General features: G+C 51.1%; 1 protein-coding gene across 1 annotated transcript in view; it reads right to left on the bottom strand.

Annotated features, from left to right (window-relative positions):
• Nucleotides 1-14,447: 14,447 nt before the first annotated feature.
• Nucleotides 14,448-26,814, bottom strand: part of TGM2 (transglutaminase 2) — a 37,857-nt gene continuing 25,490 nt past the window's right edge. Inside the window, exons 9-13 of the mRNA XM_032294976.1 lie at nt 26,348-26,590; nt 23,977-24,249; nt 18,147-18,307; nt 17,090-17,226; nt 14,448-16,374 (exon numbers count right to left, since the gene is read on the bottom strand). Coding sequence (XP_032150867.1) covers nt 16,224-16,374; nt 17,090-17,226; nt 18,147-18,307; nt 23,977-24,249; nt 26,348-26,590 — 965 coding nt within the window. The 3' untranslated portion in view covers nt 14,448-16,223. The remainder of the gene's footprint in view (nt 16,375-17,089; nt 17,227-18,146; nt 18,308-23,976; nt 24,250-26,347; nt 26,591-26,814) is intronic.

The raw sequence follows: 26,814 nt of genomic DNA, 5'->3' as shown, positions 1-26,814 counted from the left end.
AGGTTTAGGGGTGCTGAGGAGCTCCCTTAAAGTCCAGAGACTGCTGAGAAACCAGGCCCACATGCAAGGCGCACCTCCTGGGTGATAACGGCCCTGCCATTGCCATCTCATTTCATCCTCATGGTAACCCTCTCAAAGTGGGCGTGCCCACCAACCCTGTAGCTGCAGGAGGAAACCGAGGCCTGGGGTGTGCAGCTGGAAAGCACAGGGCTCTCTGACCCCAGGGTCTGCCTGATCATCCACTCTGCCTCCTTGGCTCCACCATGGGGAGCATGATGGATATGGTGCTTTGGTGGTTTGGGGGCGTTACTTCGAGGAAGAAGCTGGGAGAGTTAAGGAGGCAGGGCTTCTGAATCCCTACTGCCCGCTCCCCCGGGAGCAGCCCTGCTACTCTGTGCTGGGCCATTCGGGGATCACGTACAGTTCTGCTTGGAAGATAGAGTTCTAAAACCAAAGCCAAACCAAACCAGGTCACACGGTGTTTCACAAATGTGTGGTCTGAACACAGAATGTTCCAGCCCCAAGTCCTCATACCGTGTGACCTGAGGGGCCAGTAATAGCCCCTCTCTCCTGGGGATTTATGGAGAATTCAGGGAAGTCAAACAGGCGAAGCCCAGAACACAAGGCCAGGCACGCAGTGGATGCTGAGTGTAGTGGTGGTGGTATTTTCAAAGAAGGATTTGCTTTCGTAAGAGTGGCCTGTGGTGTGGAGGCAGCATCTCTCTAGGCCATAGGGTGCCTTTGGAGGCTCCTAACGGAGTGACCCCCCTCAAGTCTATGTGTGTGGAGAGGCCTCCAACCCAATGCCCACCACACGCCGAGCTGTGCTCTCTGCCAGAAAACTTGAAATAGGAAGATAAGCCTGGAGGGGCAGGTTAGGGGAAAGGGAGGAGACATAACCGTTGTGGGTTTTCTCTGAAAGCAGAGCCTAGGGGAGGTTGAATGGACAGTGATAAGATTAGGGACTGAGGTGGAGCCATAAATCCTGCTCATTATCCCCCGGGGGCCAGAGGGGGCAGGTTGACTTTAAGAGGAGCCAAAGGAAAGAAGAAAGGCTGAGGTCCAGCATGGGGAAGGACCAGCCTCTCCCTCTGAGTCCAAGTTCTTTCTCTGGCACCCCTGGAGGCAGCCCATCCTGTCCTTGCATGAACCCTTCCAGTAATAGGGAGCTCACTGACGTGTGCAGTAGCCGATTCTCGCAAGATTCATCTCTGGATGTTCAAAAGAGGCTTCCTGTCTGCCAAGTGCCAGCCTTCCCCCAGAAACTTCATTTAATAATTCGGCAAGTCTCTGGACACCTACCATGTGCCCTGCCCTCATGAGGAGGGAGCAACATAGCATTGAGCAAGACAAAGTCCCTCCTCTCAAGGAGCTTGGGTTCAGCTGCAGGAAGGCAAATATTATACAGTGACATCATGTAATGCCAGGTGATAATAAGTGCTATGACAAAAATGAAAATAAAGTGACACGACATGATGACTACCTTGATAGGGTGGATGTGGGAAGTAAAAGTTCTTCTTCAAAGTTTCATTTCTTGTTAAAGTATGAATCCTAAGTGTGTTAATAACTCTTTGTTAAGCCCTATCCTATGTAGCTGTTAAACATGCCATGTGTACAGGCACGTAGTATATTCTATGTCCTTACCTTTGCCTACCAGATGAGAAGAAAACAAAACACACAAAAAAACTATATTCTATTTGCTTGTACTTTAACCAAGATATCTGTGCTGGACGTGCTCATGAGTGTGTCCCAGCTCACGGTCTATGCCCCTTATCTGTTTAAAAAGTTTTAAGTTGTTAGCCAATCAGGTTTTAGTTTAGATTGTGAGCTCTGGCTCCAGCCAATGGAAATCAGACACAGCAGTAATGACAAGCCCAAATGCTTAAGGGATGAATAGGTCTGCTTTTCCTTGTACTCTAGTGGCAAGATGGCTAGCAAGGGTACCCTTTCTGCAGTGCAGGAAGTAAAATTTGCTTTGCTGAGAGATCGTTTGTCTCAGTGCTGGTTTATCTTCATGGCACCCAACATCTGTTTCCAACAGTGGACGAGGACAGGCCTGAGACATTTAAGTGCAGGCATGAATGACAAGAAGAAACTAGCTATGGCAGACTGTATTTTCCAAAGATGGCTTTAATATCTTCCATCACACCCGCTCTTATGCAATGTGATTCACCACTCCTTCAGCAAGACATAGAGTCTATTTCTGCAGCCTTGGTCCTGGGTAGGACCTGTGATGGCTTTGACCAATAGAATAAGGCCAGAGTGATGCTGTGATTTCTGTATGTAACTTTTATCTACTCCAGTAGCTTTTGCTCTTGTGTTCTTGGGACTGTTTTTTAGATCACTTCCTCTTGGAATCCAGCTGCCATGCTGGGAGAATTCTAAGCCACATGGAGTGGCCAACCATGTAACGGAGCTCTTGGTTTTTTGTGCCATTTCTCTTTAACTAATCTTCAGGAACCTTCATCTTTTAACTGGAGCATTTGGTCTTTTGATATTTAATATAATTTATCAGTGTATATGGGTGCAAATCTGTTAGCTTATTTTGTGATTCCTCCTCTCCCCTCCCTTCCCCTCTCCTTCCTCCCTCCCTCCCCTCCCCTCCCTTCCCTTCCCCTCCCTCCCTTCCCCTCCCCTCCCCCCTCCCTTCCCCTCCCTCCCTTCCCCTTCCCCTCCCTTCCCTCCCTTCTCTTCCCCTCCCTTCCCCTCCCTTCTGCTTCCCTTCCCTTCCCTCCCTTCCCTTCCTCTCCCTTCCCCTCCCTTTCCCTTCCCTTCCCCTTCCCTTCCTTTCTCTTCCCTCCCTCCCTTCCCCTTCCCCTCCCTTCCCTCCCTTCCCTTCCCCTCCCTTCCCCTCCCTTCTGCTTCCCTTCCCTTCCCTCCCTTCCCTTCCTCTCCCTTCCCCTCCCTTTCCCTTCCCTTCCCCTTCCCTTCCTTTCTCTTCCCTCCCCTCCCCTCCCCTTCCTTCCTTCCTTCCCTCCCTTCATCCCTCCCTCCCGTCCTTCCTTCCTTCCTTCTCCCCTGTGCCTTCCTCCCTTCCTTCCTTCTTCCTTTCTTCCTTCTCCCCCTTTCCCTTTCTCCCTTCCTTCCTTCCCATTTTGGATTAATTATTTTTTCATTCTATTTCCCCTCTCTACTAGTTTGGGGACTATGCACTGTTTTTATTCTTTTAATGTTATCATTGAAATTACAACATGAATATTTAACTTACTGAAGTCTAAATATAATCAGTACCATTGTTCTTCTTCCAGGCCTTAGAACACTGCTACTCTAATTTGACATACATGCCATAGTTTTGGTGGGTTCTAATTATTTTTTTTAAAAGATAAACTCTACAAGACATTAGTGTTATTGTTTTATATAGTCAATGCTCAACTAGATTCGCAGGTGTATTGATCAGTTTCTTTGTTCTTCACTTCTCCTTTCATCTCAAGCCTTCTGCCAGGGTTCATATTTCTTCTACATAAAGTATACACTTCAACAAATTTCAACAAGCAGAATGTGCTCTATTCTTTTTTGTCTGAGCATGCCTTTATTTAATCCTTATTCTTGAAGTACATGATGATGAGCACGGAATGTTAGTTGGGTAGTCAGTTTCTTTTAGCACATTGAAGGTATCATGCTAGTATCACCTGGCTCTGTTTTTGCTATTTAGAAGTCTTCATCACTCTGTCATTTCTTTGAAGGTTATTTTTCTTATTTTCTGGTTGCTTGTTAGATCTTTCTCTTGTATGTGATGTTTTTCTGCTTTACTGTGATGCCTAGACACAGATTTATTCTTATCACTTTCCTTGAGATTTGTTGGGATTTTTGAATTTGTGGATTAGTTCCTCTCATCAGTTTTGGAAAGTTCTCTGTCATTATTTCTTCAGTTAGTGTGTCTGCCCCATTTTCTCTCTTGTATTTTTCTGAAACTGCTATTATTACTGTTAGTTTATTTTGTGATTCCTCCCCTCCCCTCCCCTCCCTTTCCCTCTCCTCCCTCCCTCCCATCCCCTCCCTTCCCTTCTGCTCCCTTCCCTTCCTCTCCCTTTCCCCTTCCATGAAAAAAAAAGTCAGATTTTTTTTCAGCCTCTCTTCCATGTCTCCCAGCCTCTCTTTTATGTTTTACACCTATCTACTTCTCTGTACTATATTCTGGATCATTTATCTTCTGCCTCACTCATTTTTTCTTTAGCTCTGTTTAAACTTCTATCAAACCCAACTATTGACTTCTATGTTTCAGTTATTGTGTTTTTCATTTCTAGAAGTTCTATTCAAGTTTCTCTGTTTTTTTCAATTATTAAAATTGTTGTAAAATATATGTAACATAAAGCTTACCATTTTTGCCATTTTAAAGTATACAGTTCAGTGGTACTAAATACATTCATAATGTTGTGCAACCATCACTATTTGGTTCTCTTTTAATTCTGCTAGTACTTTTCATGGTTTCTGTTCCCAGTAGATATTTGTAAGGCTACATGCCTTCCTTCCTGCAGTTCCCCATCTAGATTGCTAATCCTCACTTATCTGTACCCCTCCTCCAAAATCTGGAGGTACGTCTCTCCCCCTTTTAAAACCTTTGGCTGGACAGTCATGGTAGAAACTAAAGCCATCATCATTTAATCATTTTGTGTTGACTCACAAAACAAAGAAACAAACTAACTTCTATTAAGTGCTAGGTTATTTTCTAGGGCGTGCAATAATGAATCAAGCCTGAAACCTTCCACTGACGACCTGTTTCCTGGGGGGAGGCTGATGTGAGAAAAAGGACATTTCGAATGAATTCCCATACCTTCTTTGAATGCCAAGTGTGTGCTGGTCACGTTGCTGGGTTCTGAGTATGCAGGAAGTAAGATGCAATCTTCTCTCCCAAAGCTGATAGTACAGTAGCAGAGGTGAAATGGGTCCTTAAGTAATCATGTACAACGTCACAAAGGCCAGGCACATGATAGGTGCCTTTTCAATAATCTCTGAGTGAATGATGGTGAGTTGATTGGAACGTATTAAGGAAATCTGTAATGGCATTTGAGTCAGGCCTTAGAAATGTGTTATTTTTGGACCTCCACAGACATAGGAGAAGGTAGGGGCAGCTCAGGTAGGAAAACAGCATGAATAAAGGCATGGGGTGTCTTTTTATTTTAAACTGCTCTATTGAGATATAATTCACATACCACAGAGTCCCCCTGTCTAAAGTGTACAATTCAGTGGTTTTAAGTATATTTAAGAGTTGCGTGAGCATCACCATAATTTAATTTTAGAACATTTTCATCATCCTAAAAGAAAATTGGTCATTAAGTCATTCCTTATCCTCCTGCCCCTCCCACCACCACAGGCATAAGCAACCACTATTCTACCTTCTGTTTATTTATTCTGAACATTTCATATAAATGAAATTGTACAATATGTGGTCTTTCGTGACTGGAAATTTTCATTTAGGGATAACGTTTTCAAGTTTCATCCGTGTTGTAGCATGTGTCAGTACTTCATTCCTTTTCATTGCAGACTAATATTCCATTGCATGAATAGACTGTGATTGTTTACTCGTTTATTGACTCCATTCAAAGAATGGATGTTTACTATCATCCACTGATAGAGGCTTGGGTTGTTTCTACTTTTTGGCTTCTGGGAATATTCGTGTCCAACTTTTATGTGGGCATATGTGTTTTATTCTGTAATTCCACCAGGAATGGAATTGATAGGTAAAATGGTAGCTCTACGTTTAACCTTTTGAAGAACTGCCAAGCTGTTTGCCAAGACAGCTGCACCATTTGATGTTTCCAGAGCAGCACATGAAGGTTTTAACTTTTCCACCTCCTCGCCCACACTTTCTATTATCTGTCTTATGGATCATAGCATCTGCTGGGATGAAGTGGCATCTCTCCGTGGTTTTGATTTTCATCTCTCAGTGGCTAATGATGTTGAGCATGAGCACTTTTTCATGTGCTTATTAGCCATTTGTATAGCTTTTTTTTTTTTTTTGAGACAGAGTCTTGCTCTGTCACCCAGGCTAAAGTGCAATGCCGCAATCTTGGCTCACTGCTACCTCCGCCTCCCTGGTTCAAATGATTCTCTTGCTTCAGCCTCCTACGTAGCTGGGATTACAGGCACCCGCCACCGCACCCGGCTAATTTTTGTAGTTTTGGTAGAGATGGGGTTTTGCCACGTTGGCCAGGCTGGTTTCGAACTCCTGACCTCAGGTGATCCACCTGCCTCGGCCTCCCAAAGTGCTGGGATTACAGGCATGAGCCTGAGCCCAGCCCATTTGTATAACTTTTATGGAGAAATGCCTATTCAAATCCCTTCTTCATTTTTTTTGTGGGGGGAAGGGGACAAGGTATCCATCTGTCACCCAGGCTGGAGTGCAGTAGTGCCATCAGAGCTTACTGCATCCTCCAACTCCTGGGATCAAGCAATCCTCCTGCCTCAGCCTCCAGAGTAACTATGACTATTATGTGCCACCAGGTCCAGCTAATTTTTTTTTTGGTAGAAATGGGGTCTTGCTATGTTGCCCAGGCTGGTCTTAAACTCCTGGCCTCAAGGCATCCTCCTGCCTCAACCTCTTAAAGCACCAGAATTACAGGCATGCGCCACTGCACCCCGACTATTTACCTTCCTATTGTTGAATTATAAGGGTTCTTTATATATCCTGGATGCTAAACTCAGATACATAATTTGCAAATGTTTCCCCCATCCCATGACTTGTCTTTTCACTTTCTTTATGACATTCTATGAAATGGAAAAGTGTTAAACTTTTATGAAGTCCAGTGTATCAGTCTTCTCCTTTATTACCAATGCTTTTGGTATTCTAGCTTATGTTCTGTTTTGTAATGTGAGCGAGTCCCATGGGCAGGTTCAGTTTGTGGAAACTCATCAGGCCGTTATAATTTGTGTACTTTTCTTGCCTGTACAACTTCAAAAGCCAGTTGTAGAAAACAGGACTGGTAATAACTGCAGCTTCCTCTGCGGAGTCATCGTGAGGACTGGATGGGCAAATGCACGCACAGTGCTTAGCACGGAGCCGGCCACTGCTTAGTGCCGAATGTGGGAGCAAACTTGCTACTGTACTTATTGCTAAAATCCAGCTCTGTCCCTTGTTGGGTGGTGATCTTGGCCCTAAGTCCCTTCACCTTGTTGGGCCTCACTTTCCTCATCTGTAAAATAGGTTAGCACTGTCCACGTCGCCAGGGCCACCAGGGCCCTCTATGAAACAAGATGTGACATCATCAAGCTTGAAGTCTGCCTCCAAGAGGGCCTCACAGAAGCTTGCGTTCATAAAACAGGGAACAGGAAAAAGAAAAATCAGACTCATGATTGAAGAGAGACAAATTACTGGTGTAGTCGTGATTGTTTGGGTGGTGGCCACGAGCTGGGTGTGGGGTGGCCCCTCAGAGTTTCCATAAGCAGGGTTGGCCAGGGAAGGAATGAAGGGGGAGTTGGCTGACAGACTTGTCTTCCACGGGAGTGGGGCCTGGTGGTGCCAGGGCACTCAGCTTGGGCCAGGCTGGTGTACAGTCTTGGCTTTAGGCCTGGCTGGGCAAGAGTTGCTTGACTCTTGGTGTGGAACAATCAGAAACCAGTCCTCCCTCTAGACCCTGATAGCTCCTGACATCCCCATTGGGGGCCCCTATTTGTTTGTTTGTTTTTTGAGACAGGGTCTCGCTGTGTACACCAGCCCGGCCCAAGCTGAGTGCCCTGGCACCACCAGGCCCCACTCCCCTGGAAGACAAGTCTCTCTCTCTCAGCCAACTCCCCCTTCATTCCTTCCCTGGCCAACTCTGCTTGTGGAAACTCTGAGGGGCCGTCCCACACCCAGCTCATGGCCAGACTGGAGTGCGGTGGCGTGATCTCGGCTCACTGCAACTTCTGTCTCCCGGGTTCAAGTAATTCTCCTGCCTCAGCCTCCTGCGTAGCTGGGACTACAGGCGCACGCCACCACACCCAGCTAATTTTTGTATTTTTAGTAGAGACGGGGTTTTGCCATGTTGGCCAGGATGGTCTCAAACTCCTGACCTCGTGATCTGCCTGCCTCGGCCTCCCAAAGTTTTGGGGTTACAGGCCTGAGCCATGGTACCTGGCCTGTTGTTGTTTTTGAGATGAAGTCTTGCTGTGTTGCCCAGGCTGGAGCGCAGTGGCACGATCTTGGCTCACTGCAACCTCCGCCTCTGGGTTCAAGCAATTCTCCTGCCTCAGCCAAGATAGTGGCAGGACTTTCCTCCACAGCTGGGAGGAGAGAGGAACTGGAGCGGCCACTCTGGAACACAATTTGCAGTCCCTGAATCTTCTAACGTGGAACATTCCTCTCTCTCTGTGAGCAGCAACTCCCCTCATGGATGTTTACCCAACAGAAATGAGCCCATATGTCCCCCAAAAGACACATGCAAGAAAATTCATGGCAGCTTTCCCCCCAAATATCCCAAAGCTGAAAACAACCCCCAAATGCAGGGCTTGCTGAATGGATATGGAAGCTGTGATATTGTCATTCAAAGAGCCACTTAGGAACGAGAGGGAACAAGGCGCAGCCTCATGCAGCAACGCGGCTGAATCTTGCAAACACGTTAAGTAAAAGATGCAGACCCTGGCTGGGTGTGGTGGCTCACGCCTGTAATCCCAGCACTTTGGGAGGCCGAAGCAGGCAGATCACAAAAGACAAAAATTAGCCGGGCATGGTAGCGTGGGCCTGTAATCCCAGCTACTCGGCAGGCTGAGGCACGAGAATCGCTTGAACCCAGGAGGCTGAGTTTGCAGTGAGCCGAGACTGCACCATTGCACTCCAGCCTGGGCAACAGAACAAGACTTAGTCTCAAAACAAAAAGATAAAAGATGAAAGAAAATGATAAATACCAAACTGAGTACAAAAGTAAATATTTATAAAGAATGTGAAATGAAATCACCACAAATTGCTGGAGACTTTCAAGTTTTGATTCCTTTCTTCTGAGCGTTTTTGAGCCTGTTTCCCAGAAACGTGCGTATTCAAATGCTTCCTGATAGCCACCTGGATCCCTGCCCTGCATGAACACTGCCCGGCTCCCTGGGATTCCTGGTATGGGGCCCTGCAGATGAGTCTCCCTCAGGCTTAAATGTCATCAGCTTCTCAGGAAGTTGCCTCTGCCTGGTGCTCACCTCTGGCCCCTGCCTAACTCCCCAGCCCCAGCTCACAAACTTCCCCACCTACCCCTTCCCCTCTCCTGGACTCACAGACTCCCCTGCTCACAAACACCCCCATCTACTTCTCCCTCACCTTTCCTCGCCCACAAACTCCCCTGCTCACAAACACCCCAGCTCACAAACTCCCCTACCTACTTCTCCCCGCTTTCCTGGGCTCACAAACTCCCCAGCTCACAAGCTGCCCCGCCTACCCCTCACCCTTTCCTGGACTGACTCTTCCTCCCCAGGCTCTCAGCTTCCATAGTAGCTTCCAGAGAGGCCTTCTCTGACTTCCTTGACTAGGATGTTCTCCCTTTGTAAGTCCCCAGACTGTGACCAATGACAACAGAGCAGGAGGTTAGAGCAATTCCTGTGGACGTAGCTTGTGTGGTAGGCCTCCCAGCTCCACCAGTTTTCTAGCTTTGTGATCTTGGGCCTGTCCCATAACCTCTCTGGGCCTCCGTTTTTTCCTCTGTAGAATATCCCTAATATGAAAATCCAAAATTTGAAACGCTCCAAAAGGAAACTGTTTGACTGGCATAATAAATGACTTTTTGGCATGAAATTTTTGACTTTTTCACTGACATGATGCTGAAAGGCAATGTTCATTGGAGTATTTTGGATTTCAGATTTTTGGATTAAGCATGCTGAACTAGTAAGTATAATGCAGATATTTGAACATATGCTAAAAACCCACATCCAAAAGTCTTATAGTCCCGAGCATTTGGGATAAGGACAGCTCCATTGTGAAGCTGACTCTGCCTCAGAGGGAGATGTGAGGACCCCGTTTGCTCAAGCACGTGCTGCCCGTGAGAGGGCGCCTGGCTCTTCTAGTCGTGGCAATGGCCCATGACTCTGAGCCCTAGTCCTCCCTCCAGCATGCCCACTTCACACTGGTGGTCTGCTTGAATGCTCTGTGGGGCAGGTCTGTCCCCGGGGCCTCACAGCACCTGGCCCATGTGGGGGGCAAAAAAAGATGTTGAATGAATGAGTCAGTCTCTTCTGTGTATCTCAGATGCACCCAGGTGTCTCCAAGCCACAGCCCATGTCTGTGTCCAGGCCACGCCCTCTTACCGGGAATTAGCAGCCACCTACTCCCCGCTCACCCAGTAACGGGCACTGGTTAAATAAATAAGCCTCAGTCACCCGCGCTGATCTCATCAATCTCTTGACTGGAGGCCAGAGTTCCTGTTGGCCTCCACATCCATATCGTTTTACAGCTTACAAGGCCCGTTCCCTTTCACAATCCAATCCCAGGCTTGGGTAACAGGGCAGCGACTGGGCGCTCCAGTGTGACAGAGGCGTGTTGACTGGCTTCCTGAGAATCACACAGCAAGAGAGGTGGGAGATGGTGCACTTGCCCGGGGCCCTGGGGTGGGGCAGCCTCACTCTTGGAGCTGGAGCCGGACCCTCTCTTAGCCCTTCCCGTGAGCACTACAGGCCGACCACATTGTGCGCACTTAGGTTTGTTCAACGTGAGTGAAAGAGGGCAAGGTTAGGTTCAGCCCTTGGCTCTGGGACTGTGGGCACGCCCTTGATCCCTGGTGCCTCGGTTCCCCCATCTGTAAATGGAGTTAATTTACTGAGTAAAGGCAAATTTACTCAGTAAATCTGTTTCTACCAGCCCGGCTAATTTTTTATATTTTCTGTAGACATGAGGTTCCACCATGTTGCCAGGCTGGCCTCAAACCCCAGAACTCAAGTGATCCTCCCCCCCTCAGCCTCCCAAAGTGCTGCGACTACAGCCGTGAGCCACTGCACCGGGCTTCACTGTCTTATTTTCACATATGAAGCCCCTTGTGGAAGGCTCACAATTTCCCTAGGAGGATGTCCTACTGGAACCCCCATCTCCCAGAAAAAGGTACTGAGGGGACTCCAGACCTGAGTTGCCCAAGGCACCTGACCTCAGGCTTGCCCTCAAAAACACCGCGTGTGCCCGGAGAAGGCCCTGCATAGCGCCCGGCGCAGAGTGTGACTCCAAAACGCCGATTCCCTTTTCTCCATCCCTTTGAGCTTGCCGACCCTTGAGTACTGTAGTTCTTAAAACTCACATTGAAGTATACCGTGCGTACAAACAGAGTATGCGCTTGGCACAGCTTCGCAAGCTGAATGTGCGTGTTTACCCAGCACCCGGATGAAGAAAATCAAAACCATCCCAGGCCCCCGCAGCCCCTCAGGCTGCCTTCGATCTCTCTCCCGCAGGGGAAGCCCGCCGCGGCTGAGGGAACTGCACGTGGGTGGAACCGCGTCGTCCTTTGCGTCTGCCTCTCTTGCTCCACATTCTGCCCGTGACCTTCATGGACCAGTTGTCACCACAGAGCCTGCGTTCTCAAGGCTGTGTGCACCATCATTTTTTCATCGCTTTTGCTTCCGTGATGGGTCCCTCTGGGCTTTCCCCTTTGAAATGGAACACAGGGTTTCTCTGACTCCCGATGTGTCTCTGCGCCTCTGCCCAGGCCTGCTGGGGAGGCAGGGGGGAGGCTGGGGGAGTGTGTGTTCTGCCCCAGTGCCAGTTCCAAGTAAACGTGCTTCGAGGAGGCCCTGGCTTGGCTTTCCACCCTCTCCTGCTCCTTCCCAGACTCCATCAACATTCTGCTGTTCTGGGCTTGGCTTGAGGCCGAGGGGTGAGCTGGCGGGCATCCTAGGTAAACAAAGGTGGCAGGAGAGAAGAAAGTCTCTTAGGGGTGGGAGGATGGACCCAATCAGAAGCCCTCTCCATGAGGACTGAGTTTATGTGGGGCCGCTGCCCTGGGAGCCCTGGAACATGGTAGGAGGGGAGGGCTCGGGTAGAAGCTGGGCCTTCTCCAGACTAGGCCCTGCTCTGGGGAGGGCAGCTGCCGGGGTTCACGTCCCAGCGCTGCAGCTTTCAGGCTGTGTGACTTTGGGCAAACTGCTCAACCTTTCTATGCCTCAGTATTTTAATCTATAAAATGGAGGCAGTAAATAACTCGATGCAGGTAAGGATTTCTGACCTACAGTCAATGCTGGCTGTTAGGACGATAGATAAGTAGGCTGAGAGGTAACTAGGTCCCGGATGTGCACGATTGTGCATGGAGTGGACACCATGCTGTCACCATTTGGCAAGGAAGTGGAGGCACAGAGAGGGTGACAATCTGCTTGAAGCCACACTGTGAGTCTGTGGCAGAGCCAGCTCTGATCCAGGGTCCAGGCCACTGGCACCAGGCTATGAGCAGAGCTTGGGTGACCCGGCAGCCCTGACCTGCCACAGAGTGGTGCCCAGCACTGTCCTTGTAGGGCCCATACTCAGCCTTCACATGGGGCTTGGGGAGCAGCGCCTCAGGCTCATTTTCTCTGTCTATAAAATGGACATATGCACCCCAAAGAGTCAGTATCCTTCCCCTTCCTGGGTCCCTGGCTAGTGGTCTCCCTGGAGTGAGGCAAGCTTGGGGGCTGGTCAGGGAGGCCTCTGCACCTGCCTAGTGTTAGAAGCCCTGGGTGGAGCAGCCCTGCCCCTGCTCTGTGGCTGGGAGGCCGTCAGGCCTGGGAGCCAAGGTTGGCAGCCCTTGTTGGGGCTGTGCCCTGACCCTGCGCTCGAGGTGCTCCAGAACAGGGGACAGGCACAGAAACAGCTATTCCTAACTTAGGCTGCGAGTATCCAGTATCCTAAAGGGCTGGGGAGATCCAGAGGTCAAAGCAGTTGGCTGCAGTCCAGGAAGTCTTCACAGAGGAGGCCTCTTTGGAGCAGGGTTTTGCAGGTTGAGTAAGAGTTCATTAGGTAGAGAGGATAGTAAAGGTATTTTTAGCATAGGGAATGGCAATAGGTCCCAACTACTCCCTCCCTGCCTTTGCTTGCCCTCTCTGTATTTCAGGGGGCTGAAAGCTGGAAAATGACATTTCCAGAGCCAGTTGCCAGCTGGTTTCTGGTTCAGATCTGCCAGTGGGAAGGAGGCCTGAGGAGGGGAGATGCCAGTCGGCCTCTGACTGCAGCCTCGGGTGGCTCCTGCAGGCTCGTATTTCCCAGCAGCTAGGTTGGTTCTAGGGCTGCTGGGCGCCAGCTCGTGGGCTTTGCAGCTGCTTCCTAATTTCTAGGTCACACTCCTTCTCCCATCTGCTCCTCCGCCCCTTTGGATACTTCTGGAATGGACTTCCTCTATGAACTCCCTCTCTTCCTGAAATAGTAGTAGTGCGGTTTCTGTTTTCCAGCCAGTGAGTCACTGATACAATTCTCAAGCCACCAGCCAGCACCAGATTGTAGAGTAAAAGGAACAGAAGGGTTTGGTCCCCAGAACGCATGATGTTGTGTTTTTATTTTGGTTTATTGTTTTTATGTGCATGTCATGTCTTTTGACATGAGTTCCCCGAGGGTGGGGACTATCCCCATCATCTATTCATTCAACAGACATTCATGAATAGGGAATGAGATGAATGACCAAGTCCCCACATCCATGGAATCGCAGTCTGGACCTGCTTCATCCAATACGAGCCAGACTGGCTACTGAGCGCTTGAAATGCAGCTAGTTTGAATTGAGACGGGCTGTCAGTGTAAAATACACACCACGTTTCAAAGATTATGAAAATAAGAATGTCAAACATCTTACTAAGAATTCTTATATTGATTACGTGTTGAAATAATGTTTTGGATATGTCGGATTAACTAAAATACATTATTAAAGCTAATTCCACCTACTGCTTTTTACTCTTTTCAGTGTGGTCACTAGAAAATTCTAAATTCCATACATGGCTTGCAATTGTGGCTCATGTTTTATTTCTGTTGGGCAGCACAGGCCTTGTGGGAGCTGAGCTGGAAAACACTGACTTACCAATTCGTTATTTATTAGTGTCTATTTAAGAGATATGTGGTCCCTGCCTTGAGGGCTTCAGAGAGGATGGAGAAGGGGACAGATAGGCCAACGTGAAAGTAAAATTTACTGTGAGAAATGTTTGAAGTGGTCCATATTCCAGGACTCTGGGGTCCTGAAAAGAAATCACGGAAGGCTTCACAGAAGAGGTGACTTCAGTTTTAAACATTATAGGATGAGTAGGAGTTTGCCAAACAGAAAAAGGAGAGGAGGGGTACTCCAGGCTCAGGGAACTACATGTGCAAAAGCCAAGAAGTAGGCAACTACATGGGGTATTCTGGGCATACAGGAAGTGAATTGTGGCCCCCAAACAGATTGTTGGTGGAAGTGGCCAGAGATGGAGCCAGACTGCATAGGGCCTTGAATTTAAACCCAGTAAAATTTATAACCAGGTACAGGGCTGAGGCTCAGGAAAGACTCTTAAGCAGGAGGTGGGGGTCCAGGTGTGAGCGATCTCACCTACCCATCTCCCTCCAAACACTTAAAGGACCAGACCAGACCTGGTTTGAATGTGAAAAATAAACTATTTTATTTCAGTGTTTGCTCCTTGCGGTCCAGAAGCGCATCTGCTGCCTGCTTGGAACCTAAAAGCTTTTATAAAACTGTAGAGAAATACGGCTCTATGGATAGAGAAAATCTACATGTTGATTCATGGTGTGACTCTTCCCTGTGCAAAGCAGAAAGTTTAAATGCAACAGCGTGATTCTCTCCAAGCCCTTCTCCAGGATTTGGAGGGCCCTGGAGGCTGTGACCTCACATCCAATAGAAACCCCCCCTTCTTCCAGCCTGAGGGAGGCCCACTCATGTAGAAAGAGCTGGAGGTAAAATCAAAGCTGACAACTCATGGGCTCCCCAGCTTCCTCAGGGGCAGGGGCTGTGTTTGGGGGCCCTAGCCCTGCAAAGAAGGGGCAGCTGGGTGCCAGCCTTGTTGGTTAGTGGCCAGCACTGGCAGCGAAGGCTCTTGGGAAGCCTAGGCATTGCAGCGGGCAAGCTCATGGGTAGGGCGGGGGTGTCCAGGACTCTTCTCCCCTAGAACTAGGATCTGAAGGGTGGTACCCAGGCACAGGAGGGGACCAGGACACGTCTGAGGACAGAAGGTGGTCACAGTCATGGTTTCACTCTCAGAAACATCCTGGGCCCGTGCGCTAAGCCTTTGTGGAGCAGGAACGGACCTTGTGGTTATTTATACAAGGCTGTGCCATACAAAAGCATTGCAAGCATGGAGCGGAGAGGACCCCTGGAGATGAGCTGGTTTAATCACTCCTCTGACCAAGGAGGAAACCGAGGCCTGGAGAGGGGAAGGCAGTGCCTGGCCAGACATGGGGCCTGAACCCAGCCCAGGGCTCTGACTCCCAGTTCCCCAGTTCCCTCCCCACCTTCTTGTCTCAACTGAGCCTTTTTTGCTTTTTTTTTCCTCAGGTCCCGGATAGCCTCTCTGGCAGTTTCAGGTCGGGCTACGGTTATCAGTGGAGCAGTGGACTCAGAGTCAGAGGCCCTGACTCTGTTCTTGGGCCTTCACATTACCCAGCCTTGCTAATAATCACGAGGCCACTGGTGCGGAGGGGGCCGCCTCCCCTCTCCAAGCCTCAGTCTCCTCATCCTGGAAGCAGCTCCCACAACAGTTTCCCATGGTGATTAAATTTGTTGGCGGCCCCATGAGCCCCAGCAGGTGTAGAAGGCACCCAGCACATAGTAGGTGCTTCACAACGGTGAGGTTGAGGGGAAGGGCTATTAAGCTGGGGCTGCTGGGATGTGGAGGGGACCTTGGGCCTATCACTGTCCCCACCCAGCTCTGGCTGTCCCAAGGGCCCCTGGGGCTGGGTGCAGTCAGGGGAAGAGGTATAGGATGCAGTCTAGGGAGCTGGATTCCCTGATCCAGCCAAGGGGTACGCTACCCCTTTTTGGCCACTTTAAGGGGCTATGGAGTAGATCAAACAATATGGCGGGCAGCCAATGGCTTTCCAAAGGGCATCTGGGCAGGATAGGGAATGTGGGTCTTTCCTCTCTCACCCCAGTCCCAGTCAGCCCAGGTCAGGGCTCCCACTGTTTCTGGCACAGAGCATTCCTCACAGCTAAGGGGGTGGGTGGGGACCCACAGGCTCAGGGGGCTTAGATGGGCCAGGAGCACATTCAATCCCTAAGAGCCCCCACAGGCTGCTCACCTTGCTCTGGGGTCTGGGGCCCAAGAAGGGACATATGTTGCTCATTAGCGTGGGATAAAGATTGGGATCAAGGTGGGTGCTCTCAGCAGGCTGACGTGGGGCTGGGCACAGGGGTCCCTTAGGCGGGGCCAATGATCACATTCCGGAAGCCCTTCACAGCCTTCAGCTTGTCGCTCTCGAAGTCCACCACCAGCTTGTGGCGGCCCACATGGAGCGGCAGCAGGTCCACTCTCACCTTGACTTCCTCCCCTGGCTCCACGGGGTCTGGGCTGCAGTGAGAGAGCGGGTGGTGAGCGAAGGGGCCCAAGGCCTGGTTCCCCCCTGCTGGGTTCAGCCAGGAAGGCGCACAGCTTCGAGGCCCAGCATGGTGTCTCCATGAATCTGAGCTAATGCTGACAATCACCAATGCGCCTCATTCTCGGCCCTCTGCGGAGCCTGGACAATCTGCCCTCCTAGAGGGTACAGTGCGTGTGCACATGTGAGTCTGTGTGCATAAAAGCGGATGGTGCATTTGAGGGTACGAGTGGGTGTGCTCAGGTAGCCATGTGTGTGAAAATCCACTGAGCTTTACACAGGTGATCTGTGCTTTTTACTGTACATAACATATCACAGTAAAAAAGTCAAAAATAAGTGTGTGCTCGGATGTATGTGTGCAGCTAGGTATCTATGAGGAAACACCTGCACATGTGTGGACATTCGGAGGGCAGATGTCGGTCTATGTGAGGATGCAGGTGAGCGCCTAGTGATGGATAATGTCGCTGTGGAGGTCTGTGCAGATCTGGGCATGGGTGGTGTCAGCACTGAGAGAGGATGTGACGGTGGGAACTCTGGCCCCAGGGTGTCTGGGAGGGACACTGGGTGCAGGTGTGTGTGGGAGATGAGAGGAGTGGGTCTTGGTCAGGGCTTGGGGCCTAAGGACAGTCCCTACCCCCACTGGCATCTGCCCTCTTCCCCCTGCCCGAAGCTAGAGCGGCCAGCACTTACATCTCCACCGTCTTCTGCTCCTCGGTCAGGCCGGCCCCCTCCACAGTGAAGATGCAGCCTGCCAGGGACACAGTGAGCGGGTTCCGCAGGGACACCTCAGCCACCAACTTGCGTTTCTGTTTGGGCTCCCCGAGGATCTGGAAGAGGGCATGGGGCAGATGTCAGGGGCAGGTGGGATCCAGGCTGGGCCATCTGTATTTGAGGCAATTTGGCCCAATGTTTGCTAAACAAAGCTGTACTCAGCTCTGCCACGATCACCCGACCTCTGTGCCTCAGTTTCTTCATCTGGAAAACACTGATTGTGTCACCTGCCCAGGTCTCCTGAATGGAGCAGCAGTGAGGCTCCATGTGACCCAGGGGATGTCCAAAGTGCCTCCCTCGTCCCAGCATCTGGGGGGGAAAGATCACAGGCTTTTGAGCCTGGCTGATCTCTGCCCATTCCTCACTGTGTGACCTGGGGAAGTTACTCCCCACTCTGCTCACCTTGGTTTCTTCATGGAGAGAAATGCCGGGCTGAGGGTTTGTGGGAGGATTCACTGAGCTAATATGTGCGAGCTTCCATATCTATGCGTTTCCTGTTGATATGCTTTTAATTCTTACAACCTCCCTCAGTGCTATTATTAACCCCATATTACAGAGGAATAAACTGAGGCACAGAGGGGCAAAGTCACCTGCCCAGGGCTGCCCTGGTACAAATTCGGGCAGTGAGACTCTAGGCTGTGCCCTTCATGCCCCCACCCCTCCCTGCCCCACCAGTGCCCAGTGCCTGGGGGCTCCAGCCATAGTAGCATAGCATTTTAAGGATTCATGATTCTAAGATCCCCAAATTCCACGACCCTATCACTCTGGGATTTTTCGATTCACTCCTAGAGGCTACCAGTTCCCAGTTCTTTAGGCTTCATGATGCTTTTCTTTGATGAGGCTCGGATTTGAGGATCATTAAGGCACCAGAAGTCTGGAGCTTGCAGGGATGCAGGTGTGGGGGGTGGTGGGGATCTGCCCTCTCCCCAGCGCTGAGCTGCCCTCGGACCCTGCCCCTTGCCCAGCCTGTCCTTACCCGGATCTTGATCTCTGGATTCTCCAGGTAGAGGTCCCTCTCCGCCAGCAGGTAGCTGTTGGCAGCTGGCTCCACGAGCAGGCCCCGCACCTTGATGAGGTTGGACTCCGTGAGGCAGTCACAGTACTTCTCATAGAGGATGCGAAGAGGAATGCTCTTCTCTGCAGGGGGGAGAAAGGAGGGCGCTCACAATGCAGAATCACCCCTCCACCTCTCCTCTTGCAACTCCAGCAGGCACAGAGAGGGGAAGGAATGTGCCTGAGGTCACACAGCGGAGGAATGGCTGGGTGGATCCCAGAACTCCCAACTGTGTCCAGGGAGGAGCTGGAGAGTGGACGCAGAACAATGGGTAGAGGATGCACTTGGGCTCCCACAGACCTGGGTTCTAATCCTGCCTTTGCCTCTTCTGACCCTGCGCCAGCCACCCCACTTCCCAGGTCCTGGATGTTTGGATCTGTGTGGCACAGGCGCACATAAGGCTGTGAGAGGATTCGCTGAGCGAGTGTCCCGAACAGCCTGGTGCGTGCAGGACCCAGGGTGTGTGAGCCACACAGACTCTTCATCCTGGGGAGCATCGGAGTCGACATCTGCTCCTGCACCTGGCCCTGCACCTCACACGGCGGTCTCCAACTTCACCTTCATGACAACCCTAAAAGGCTTGTACTTGTATTACCACCCAACTTACAGATGAGAAAACTGAGGCTCAGGCAGGTGAAATAGCATTGTCACACAGCTGCTATGGGCTGTGCAGGCATCTAAGCTAATAATCCAGATCTTAGAGGCCAACAGCATGACCCACACTCACTAAAGAATGCCTCTCAGGGACAGAAGGTCACTTCCCTCCACGAGGCTCGTAAGAGTGTACCCACTGCACAGATGAAGAATCACCTCTGCCAGTAAGTGCTCAGATTGGGAGACTTGGCCTCTGGCCCTGCCTGGCCACTCACCGGCTGTGTGAGCCAGGGGAGATGACCTCCCCTTTCTGTTCCCGAGATTTTACCACCTGCTGGACAGAGCTAAGACCAAGGGTCACTGCAGATCACAAGCTGCGCAGTGATGAGGGGACAAGGAAGAGGCTGGCAGGACCAAACCCACCACCAAAGGGTGGTTTTACCCCCATGTTTCTGAAAAGAGCACTGAGGCTGCAGGGCCTTAGTCGTTTAGCATTTTAAGGATTCATGTAGTTCAGCATTTACGGAAACAGACTGGGGGTCTGTTTGTAGGAGGCAGGAAGGAACAGTACATAAATACAAGTAGCTGTGTGCAGTGGCTCATGCCTGTAATCCCAGCACTTCAGGAGGCTGAGGCAGGAGGATTGCTTGAGCCCAGGGGTTTGAGGCCAGCCTGGGCAACAGAGTGAGACCCTGTCTCAAGAAGAAGAAAAAAAAGAAGAAGAAAATACAAGCAAAATCATGCATATTCAATTCTGGCCAGATACAGTGATGTGCTGTGGACTGAATTTCAGGCCCGCGCCTACTGCTGAAGAGGGAGATTGGCAAGGCTTAGGATGCCAGAGGCAAATTAGCACCCTCGGAGACTCTCCCCAGGAGGTCGCCTGAAGGACTGATTGAGACCCGAGGAGACAGTCAGTTTCTCACTGTGGGATTCAAAGTTCAGGCTTTGACCGTGAACACTGGTGGTCCGAATCCCCCTCTTTGGAAAACGCTGCCCTGGCCTACCCAGCCCTTTGACTTTTCATTCCCCGGGGTGATCTGCTCCAACCTCCGATCAGATGACATAAGCTAGGGAAGAAAACCAAACTTTTGTGCCAAAAAGGACAAAAGAAAGTGAGAATTAGCAGGTCAGGACCTGGTGGTGCAGAGTGGAAACTCTAGCTCAGCAGGAAAGAAGGAAAACATTGTCCTCCAGGAGCTTGGAGGATGTGGCCCAACTGTTGACTCTTCTTGGAGGTGGAGGCCAGGGCAGGGCCGGACCTTTGAAAGTCTCTGTCCACAGGCCAGTGGCCATGGCCTTGGCCTTGGGCCAGATGCTAGAGGAAACATGTGTGGTCGGGTCTCAATCGTTCCTTAGACAATTTGCCCTGTTCTAGAAGGTTACTCTGGGGACAGTCACAGAGGCCACATTGGCTACATTTATATGACCCACCTGGAGGGATGAGGGAGGAGAGAGCATGCAAGTGGGAGGCAGGAAGGGGAAGAGAGAGAGGCAGCATAAAAAGGAGGCAGGGGGTGGGGGCAACTGGATTCCTTTCAGCTGTCCAGGGCCTGGCTTCCTGTCCACCAGCACATGGAAATTCCCCAGATCTTATCATCAAAGAATAACAAGCAACTCAACCATGGTATGGGGGCTTGGAGGGAACCCATCCCAGCTTGAGCTTAGCTGCAAGGAGGTTCGGACAGGGCGTCTTGGACCAGCCCCACTTTTCAGCCAGAGCCCAACGCCCAGGACCTCTGCCCTTCCCTTCCCTTTCCTTCCTTCCCCCTCCCTGAAGGCTATGCCTCCAGTGAGTCTCCAGCAGGAGGGACCCCCTCTGTGGTGAGCACATTCCTGGGAGGATGAGAAAAGCCAGCCAGCATGCGTGGCTGATGCCACCGCAGATCAATGCTCTGAGTGTCCTGGTGGTGTCTGGGAGGCGAGGGCTGACTCCACAGAGGCCTGGGGGAAAGTGATTTTGGTGCGTCTGGCCCAGGCCTGGAGTTCACCTCATGCCACTCGTTCTAGGAGACTTTCTACCCTTGGAGCAGCTCTGAGCACGAGAAGGAGCTGGTGGGTATGCATTGAACGATGGGACTGCCTCTCCAGTGTCAAGCCCAAGACTTCACCACTGCTCAGTATGTCCATGTAACAAAACTGCAGTGTGCCTCCTAAATGTATACAGACGCACACGTACACACACGCGCGCACGCACACACGTACACACACACGCTCGCGCGCGTGCACACACATGCACAAAGAACAGGGCTGGAGGGGGCTCTTAAAAGAAGAACCCTCCTTCCCCTTTAAGCAAACGGGGAACCCGTAGCCTGGAATGGAGGAGAGGAAGACCCAGGAGCCCACAGCCAGGCAGCAGATGGCAGGAACTAGAACTTGGGTGTTCTTTTGTCCTGAACCCCCACACACCTGTAGAGACGGATCCTGTCCTGGACTCCTGGGGCCTGGATAAGAGGCGAGGGCTGGGTCCTTTCTATACCACCGAGGCGTCAGGGACAAAAGAACCCCCAAGCCCAGGGCTGACACCATTGCCTGGCGCAGCAGGTGTTCAGGAAAGGTCCATGGCTTCTCACCTCCCCACGCTTCTTTGCGCTCATGGTCAGGGAGGAGTGAGGGTCCCGCCACGTGCTGGCGCCACTGTGTACTTTCCAGATACCTCCTGAACACACGTCCTCTCCCTCAGTCCTCACGGCCTGGGGTGCATCAGGTGGGCATGCCATCGCCCTGTGTAACAGGCGAGTGTGACCCAAGGCTCAGAGAGCACATTCACCACACCCAGGGTGGTGCATTCAGAGGGCAGCAGAGCCGAGATTCAGAGCCTGGCCTTGCTGGCTTCAGAAAATGTCTTTCGACAGCTTCAGTGTTGGGCTCTGCCCTAGTGCCAAGAAGCTCTGCCCTCTGAGGGCCTGGCCCCTGCTGAGAGCTCTGCCCAGGGCCTGACAGTGGGTGTGCCCAGGGGGTGCAGCTCCAGGAGTGCCCACAGTGGGTCCAAGACAGAAAAACCAGGAGGCAGCAACTGTCAACATTGCAGACGCCCCGCTCACAACACAGACCTGCTTTCTAGGAGGGCAAAAGCTGTGCCCCAGACGCCAGCCCGTGGGCGCCAAGGGTCCAGGCCTGGTCACAGAGGAGAGGGACGATCACTGATTTGACAGGCAGGAGTCCAGGGAGAGGAGATGGGAAACACACTCTAAACACAAGCCATGCCCCACCAGGGGGCTCTCCAGCATCTCCAGGTGTGACCACACTGAATCCAGGCTTGAGTGCCTACTGTGTGAACACTCTCCTACCCCCAATGGTCCCGTACTGTGGATCGTGACCCCCCAGGAGCCCCATGGGGACGCTAAGGTGCAGGGGGGTAGCTATTTGGTCCGGTGACACAGTGAGACACTGCCTTACTTGGTCCCGCTGCCCCGTGGAGGATGGCCAGTGCCTCACTCCACAGCTCCCAAGTCCTCTCCTAGCCTGAAGAGCCCTCTGCCCGCCTCACACCTGCAGGGCTCCAAATGGCAGAAGGGGGGATGGGGCTGCTGGGTTGTTGGGGAGAGCGGCTGTGGGTGGAGCCCTGGGCTGGATTCCTGGGCTATGTGACCTCAGTGAGCACCGCTCCTCTGAGGGCCTCAGGCTTATTTTTAGAAAGATAATCAGACACAGTGACAAAGCCAGACAGTGAAAGGGACCCAGGGGACAACCACTGTGCAGGCCTCTGCACGGGCAGCCTGGTGACAAAGGCTTGGCCCAGGGCCGAGTTGGGTGGTCTAATGATACCATTTCACAGCGAAGGGGATTTGCCTAACAGGGCGACTAGACTGGCGCTGGGGACACTGGAGAGGGACAATCAAGTCCAGGAAGAAAGCACTTCTCCCTGCAGAGGCCTGGATGCTCCTGCCTACGGCTCGCTGAGCTGCTCTGCCCAACACAGCAGCCTCTGGCTGCATGTGTCTATCTAACTTTAAACAAAATTAAAACTTTAGTTTTGGCGGGGTGCGGTGGCTCAGGCCTGTAGTCCCAGCACTTTGGTGGATCACTTGAGGCCGGGAATCGTGACCAGCCTGGCCAGCATAGTGAAACCCCATCTCTACTCAAAATACAATAATTAGCCGGCATGGTGGTGTGTGCCTGTAATCCCAGCTACTCAGGAGGCGGAGGTTGCAGTGAGCCAAGATCGTGCCACTGCACTCCAGCCTGGGCGACAGAGCAAGACCCCATCTCAAAAACAAACAAACAAACAAAAACTAGTTCTGCAGTTGCACCAGCCACTTTTCAAGCACGTAGTAGCCATGCGGAGCCCGTGGCCGCCACGCTGGACAGGCAGCGCAGGTGCAGAGCATCTCCATCGCTGCAAGTGCAGCAGGCACTGCCCAGGGCGCTGGTCTAGAGCCTTTGCTCTGAGGCTGAGAGCAATCAGAGGTGCAGGAGAGGTTCTCAAAGGGCACGTGGGGACAGGCTGTTGAGGGACGAGGGGCTGGAGACAGAGGACTTGACTGGGAGAGGGCAGCAGTCAAGGTCTGTGAAAGCAGTCAGGGGTCACAGGACATGAGGTGAAACCAAACAGGACAGCTGCTGAGAGGACAGGCTCAGATCTCAGGCCCGTCACTCCCCAACTGTGTGATTTTTTTTTTTTTTTGAGACAGAGTCTCGCTGTTGCCCAGGCTGGAGTGCAATGGCGTAATGTCGGCTCACTGCAATCTCTGCCTTACGGGTTCCAGCGATTCTCCTGCCTCAGCCTCCTGAGCAGCTGGGATTACAGGTATGCACCACCATGCCCAGCTGATTTTTGTACTTTTAGTAGAGACAGGGTTTCACCATGTTGGCCAGGCTGGTCTTGGACTCCTGACCTCGTGATACGCCCGCCTTGGCCTCCCAAAGTGCTGGGATTATAGTCATGAACCACCGCATCCAGCCCTGTGTGATCTTAAGAAAATTACTTAACCTCTCTGTGCCTCTGACTCCTCATCTGGAAAACCATGATAAAATCCAACCCACACGCTCGCTTAAGTGGGTTGATATTTATAAAGTGCTTAGGACAGGGCCAGCCGCAGAGTCAGCACCATGTAGGTGTCTGTGGAGTGACATCACACGCGCTAAGCGGTCAGGTCACTACCTAGCGTGTTGTCAGTTGGCAGTCAACAAACGCTCCAGGAACACAGGGCCTTACCAGAGAAGGGCTCCAGGGTGAGGTTGAGGAGGTCCTTGGTGCCACACTCAGGCCCCAAGACCCCGTTGTAGCTGACAGTGCGAGCACAGAGCAGGAGGCGGCAGGCATGCTCCTCTGCGGTGTTGTTCGTGATGTAGGCAAAGACATCAAAGTCACTGCCCATGTTCATGCTCTGGCCCACGCGGATCCGCATGGCCATCCCCGCCTCCTCCTTCTCAGCCAGTTTGTTCAGGTGGTTGGCCCTTGTGAAGGCCTCCCTCTCCTCTGAGGACCCTGTAGGGGTTGGGAAGACAGCCTCAATAACAGCTGGAGTAGATCATAGGAGGGGGGCTTGGACAGGGCAAGCTGGCTTCGCAGAGCCCTGATAACTCAGGGCAGCCCTGAAGGAGCCCCTTCTCTACACTTCTGGGCCAAGAGGAGAACACAGTATTTTATTTATTTTCCACTAGCGAACTCCTATACATCCCTCAAGACCCAGCCCCAAATGACCTTCCTCCGGGAAGCCCTCTCTGACCACTCCTTCCCCTGTGTTGTTTTCTGTTTCAAACTTACCTTCTTGAGCTGCTCGAGGGCTAAGGCTGCGATTTCCTTATCCTTATGTCATATCCAGTGCCTACAACAGTGCTTGGTGCATAGTAGGCATGAATACAGTACAACCTTTCTTACCTCCAAGCATTTGCACAGGGATTACTTGTACCGGAAATTCTTTCCCTTCCTGTCTCTGATTGTTCCCTTCCTTATAGATTCCATTTATCTCTCTCCTATGTGCCTTTGATTTTTCCTCCCAGTGTTCTTGGGTGCATTTCTGTTTCTTTAGTGCATATCTAAAGCTCTAGACTTCCAGGGATGGGGAGGGCATCCTTTCCTTCTGTTTTATCCCTTTCAGCTAGAGCATGGTCAGGTGGCCCTGCAAAGTCAGCGAAGGTCAGGCCAAGGCAGGAACTGTGGTTTCTTAATCCCCTCTGTGAGCCCTGCTGTGCTTGGTAGTTGCTTAGAAATTACATATATATCATATTGAATTGGCTGTTGAATGTGCTCAAATTTAATTTTTAAAAATCAAACAAGTCCTTTCCCCTGCAACTGATTTAACATTAGCAGCAGAAAGATGGCTCATCCTCATGTCTGACTGAACTCATGACATTAATTTTGGGTTTATTTTGGCCCACTTCTCTTCCCGTCCACCTTCGTGTTCACTTTCCCAGCTGTATGTCAAATGCTTTAAAAATAAACACTGCAAAATTCGAGGAACCTCTTCTCTGTGGCCTCTCTGGACTTTCAAAACCCTCTAGTACAAATACATCATAACTGAAAAGTGTGGAATTGCCCACCTATGGTTATAGGTCCCGCTGCTGCTAAATACTGTTAATATGCAACCTAATAACGCAGACATTCTTCATTTTTCTAAGATGCGTGCCTCTTCTCTATAATATTTATCCTCTGAAGTTTTGTTAAGAATCAAATCAACCAGCCAGGTGTGGCAGCTCAGCCTGTAATCCCAGCACTTTGGGAGGCTGAGGTGGGCAGATTGCTTGAGCCTAGGAGTTTGAGACCAGCCTTAGCGACATATTGAGACCTTGTCTCTACAAAAAATACAAACAAAAAAAATTAGCTGAGCATAATGGTACATGCATGTAGTCCCAGCTACTAAGGAGGCTGAGGTGTGAGGATCACATGAGTCTAGGAGGCAGAGGTTGAAGTGAACTGAGATCGTGCCACTGCACTCCAGCCTGGGTGACAGAGTAAGATCCTGTCTCAAAAAAAAAAAAAAAAAAGGAAAAGGCGCGGTGGCTCATGCTTGTAATCCCAGCACTTTGGGAGGCTGAGACGGGTGCATCACCTGAGGTTGGGAGTTCAAGACCAGCCTAACCAACATGGAGAAACCCCGTCTCTACAAAAAATACAAAATTAGCCGGGCGTGGTGGTGCATGCCTTTGATCCCAGCTACTCAGGAGGCTGAGGCAGGAGAATCGCTCTAACTGGAGAGGCGGAGGTTGCAGTGAACCGAGATTGTGCCATTGCACTCCAGCCTAAGCAACAAGAGCAAAACCCCATCTCAAAAAAAAAAAAAAAAAAAGAAAGAAAAAGAAAAAAGAGTCAAACCAACTTAAAAACAAGTGTCTTAATAACTGAATTGAACCTTTCTGTGGACTATAAAACTCTTTCCCTAAACGAATAATCCTCTACCACTGCCCCTCGACATGTCTGCTCCTGTTTCCAAGGAATTGCTTAAGAAGGGGTATAGCCTACGTGGCCATTGCGGTATGTAGGCTACCAGTTAAAACACACACACACATACACGAGCCTGCTGGCCTGGGTAAACAGGATGCTTATCTGCAAGGTCATAATAAAGACTGAGAGACAGGGCACCTACCCTCTGGGTATTTGTAGGTGTGGGTGATGTCCTCCCGATCGTCACGGCCCACGCTCTTAGTGCTGATCTTCATTCCGACGACCAGGGAACGGTTGACGGATTTGCGCATGGACCCATCGTCCTGCTGGATCCAGTCCACCACATCGGCATTGACCTCCGCAAAGACAAAAGGCGCATCGTACTTGGTGCTCAGGTCGCCCTCCTTGATGGCCCGAACTGGAACTGGGCCACAGCAGTACGTCCCTGGCAGGGGTGGAAAGGGGAAGAGATGGGCCTGGATGAAGGTTGGGTGGCATCCTCTAAAACCCTCCCCAATTCAGCCACATGTGGCCAGAAACCTCAAGACCACGCAGCCCTCTAACAGAAGGACTCCACTTCTAGGAGGGCACCACTGGGCAAGGGTTCAGAATAGGGGATCTGGAGCACAACTTTTAAGTTTCAAATCCCAACTCAGTTTTTTGGGGGGG

The sequence above is a fragment of the Sapajus apella genome, unplaced genomic scaffold (genome assembly GCF_009761245.1).
Source record: "Sapajus apella isolate SASKATOON/1434 unplaced genomic scaffold, GSC_monkey_1.0 scaffold33, whole genome shotgun sequence".
NCBI lineage: Eukaryota > Metazoa > Chordata > Mammalia > Primates > Cebidae > Sapajus > Sapajus apella.
This window is presented reverse-complemented; position numbering and strand designations above follow the sequence as displayed.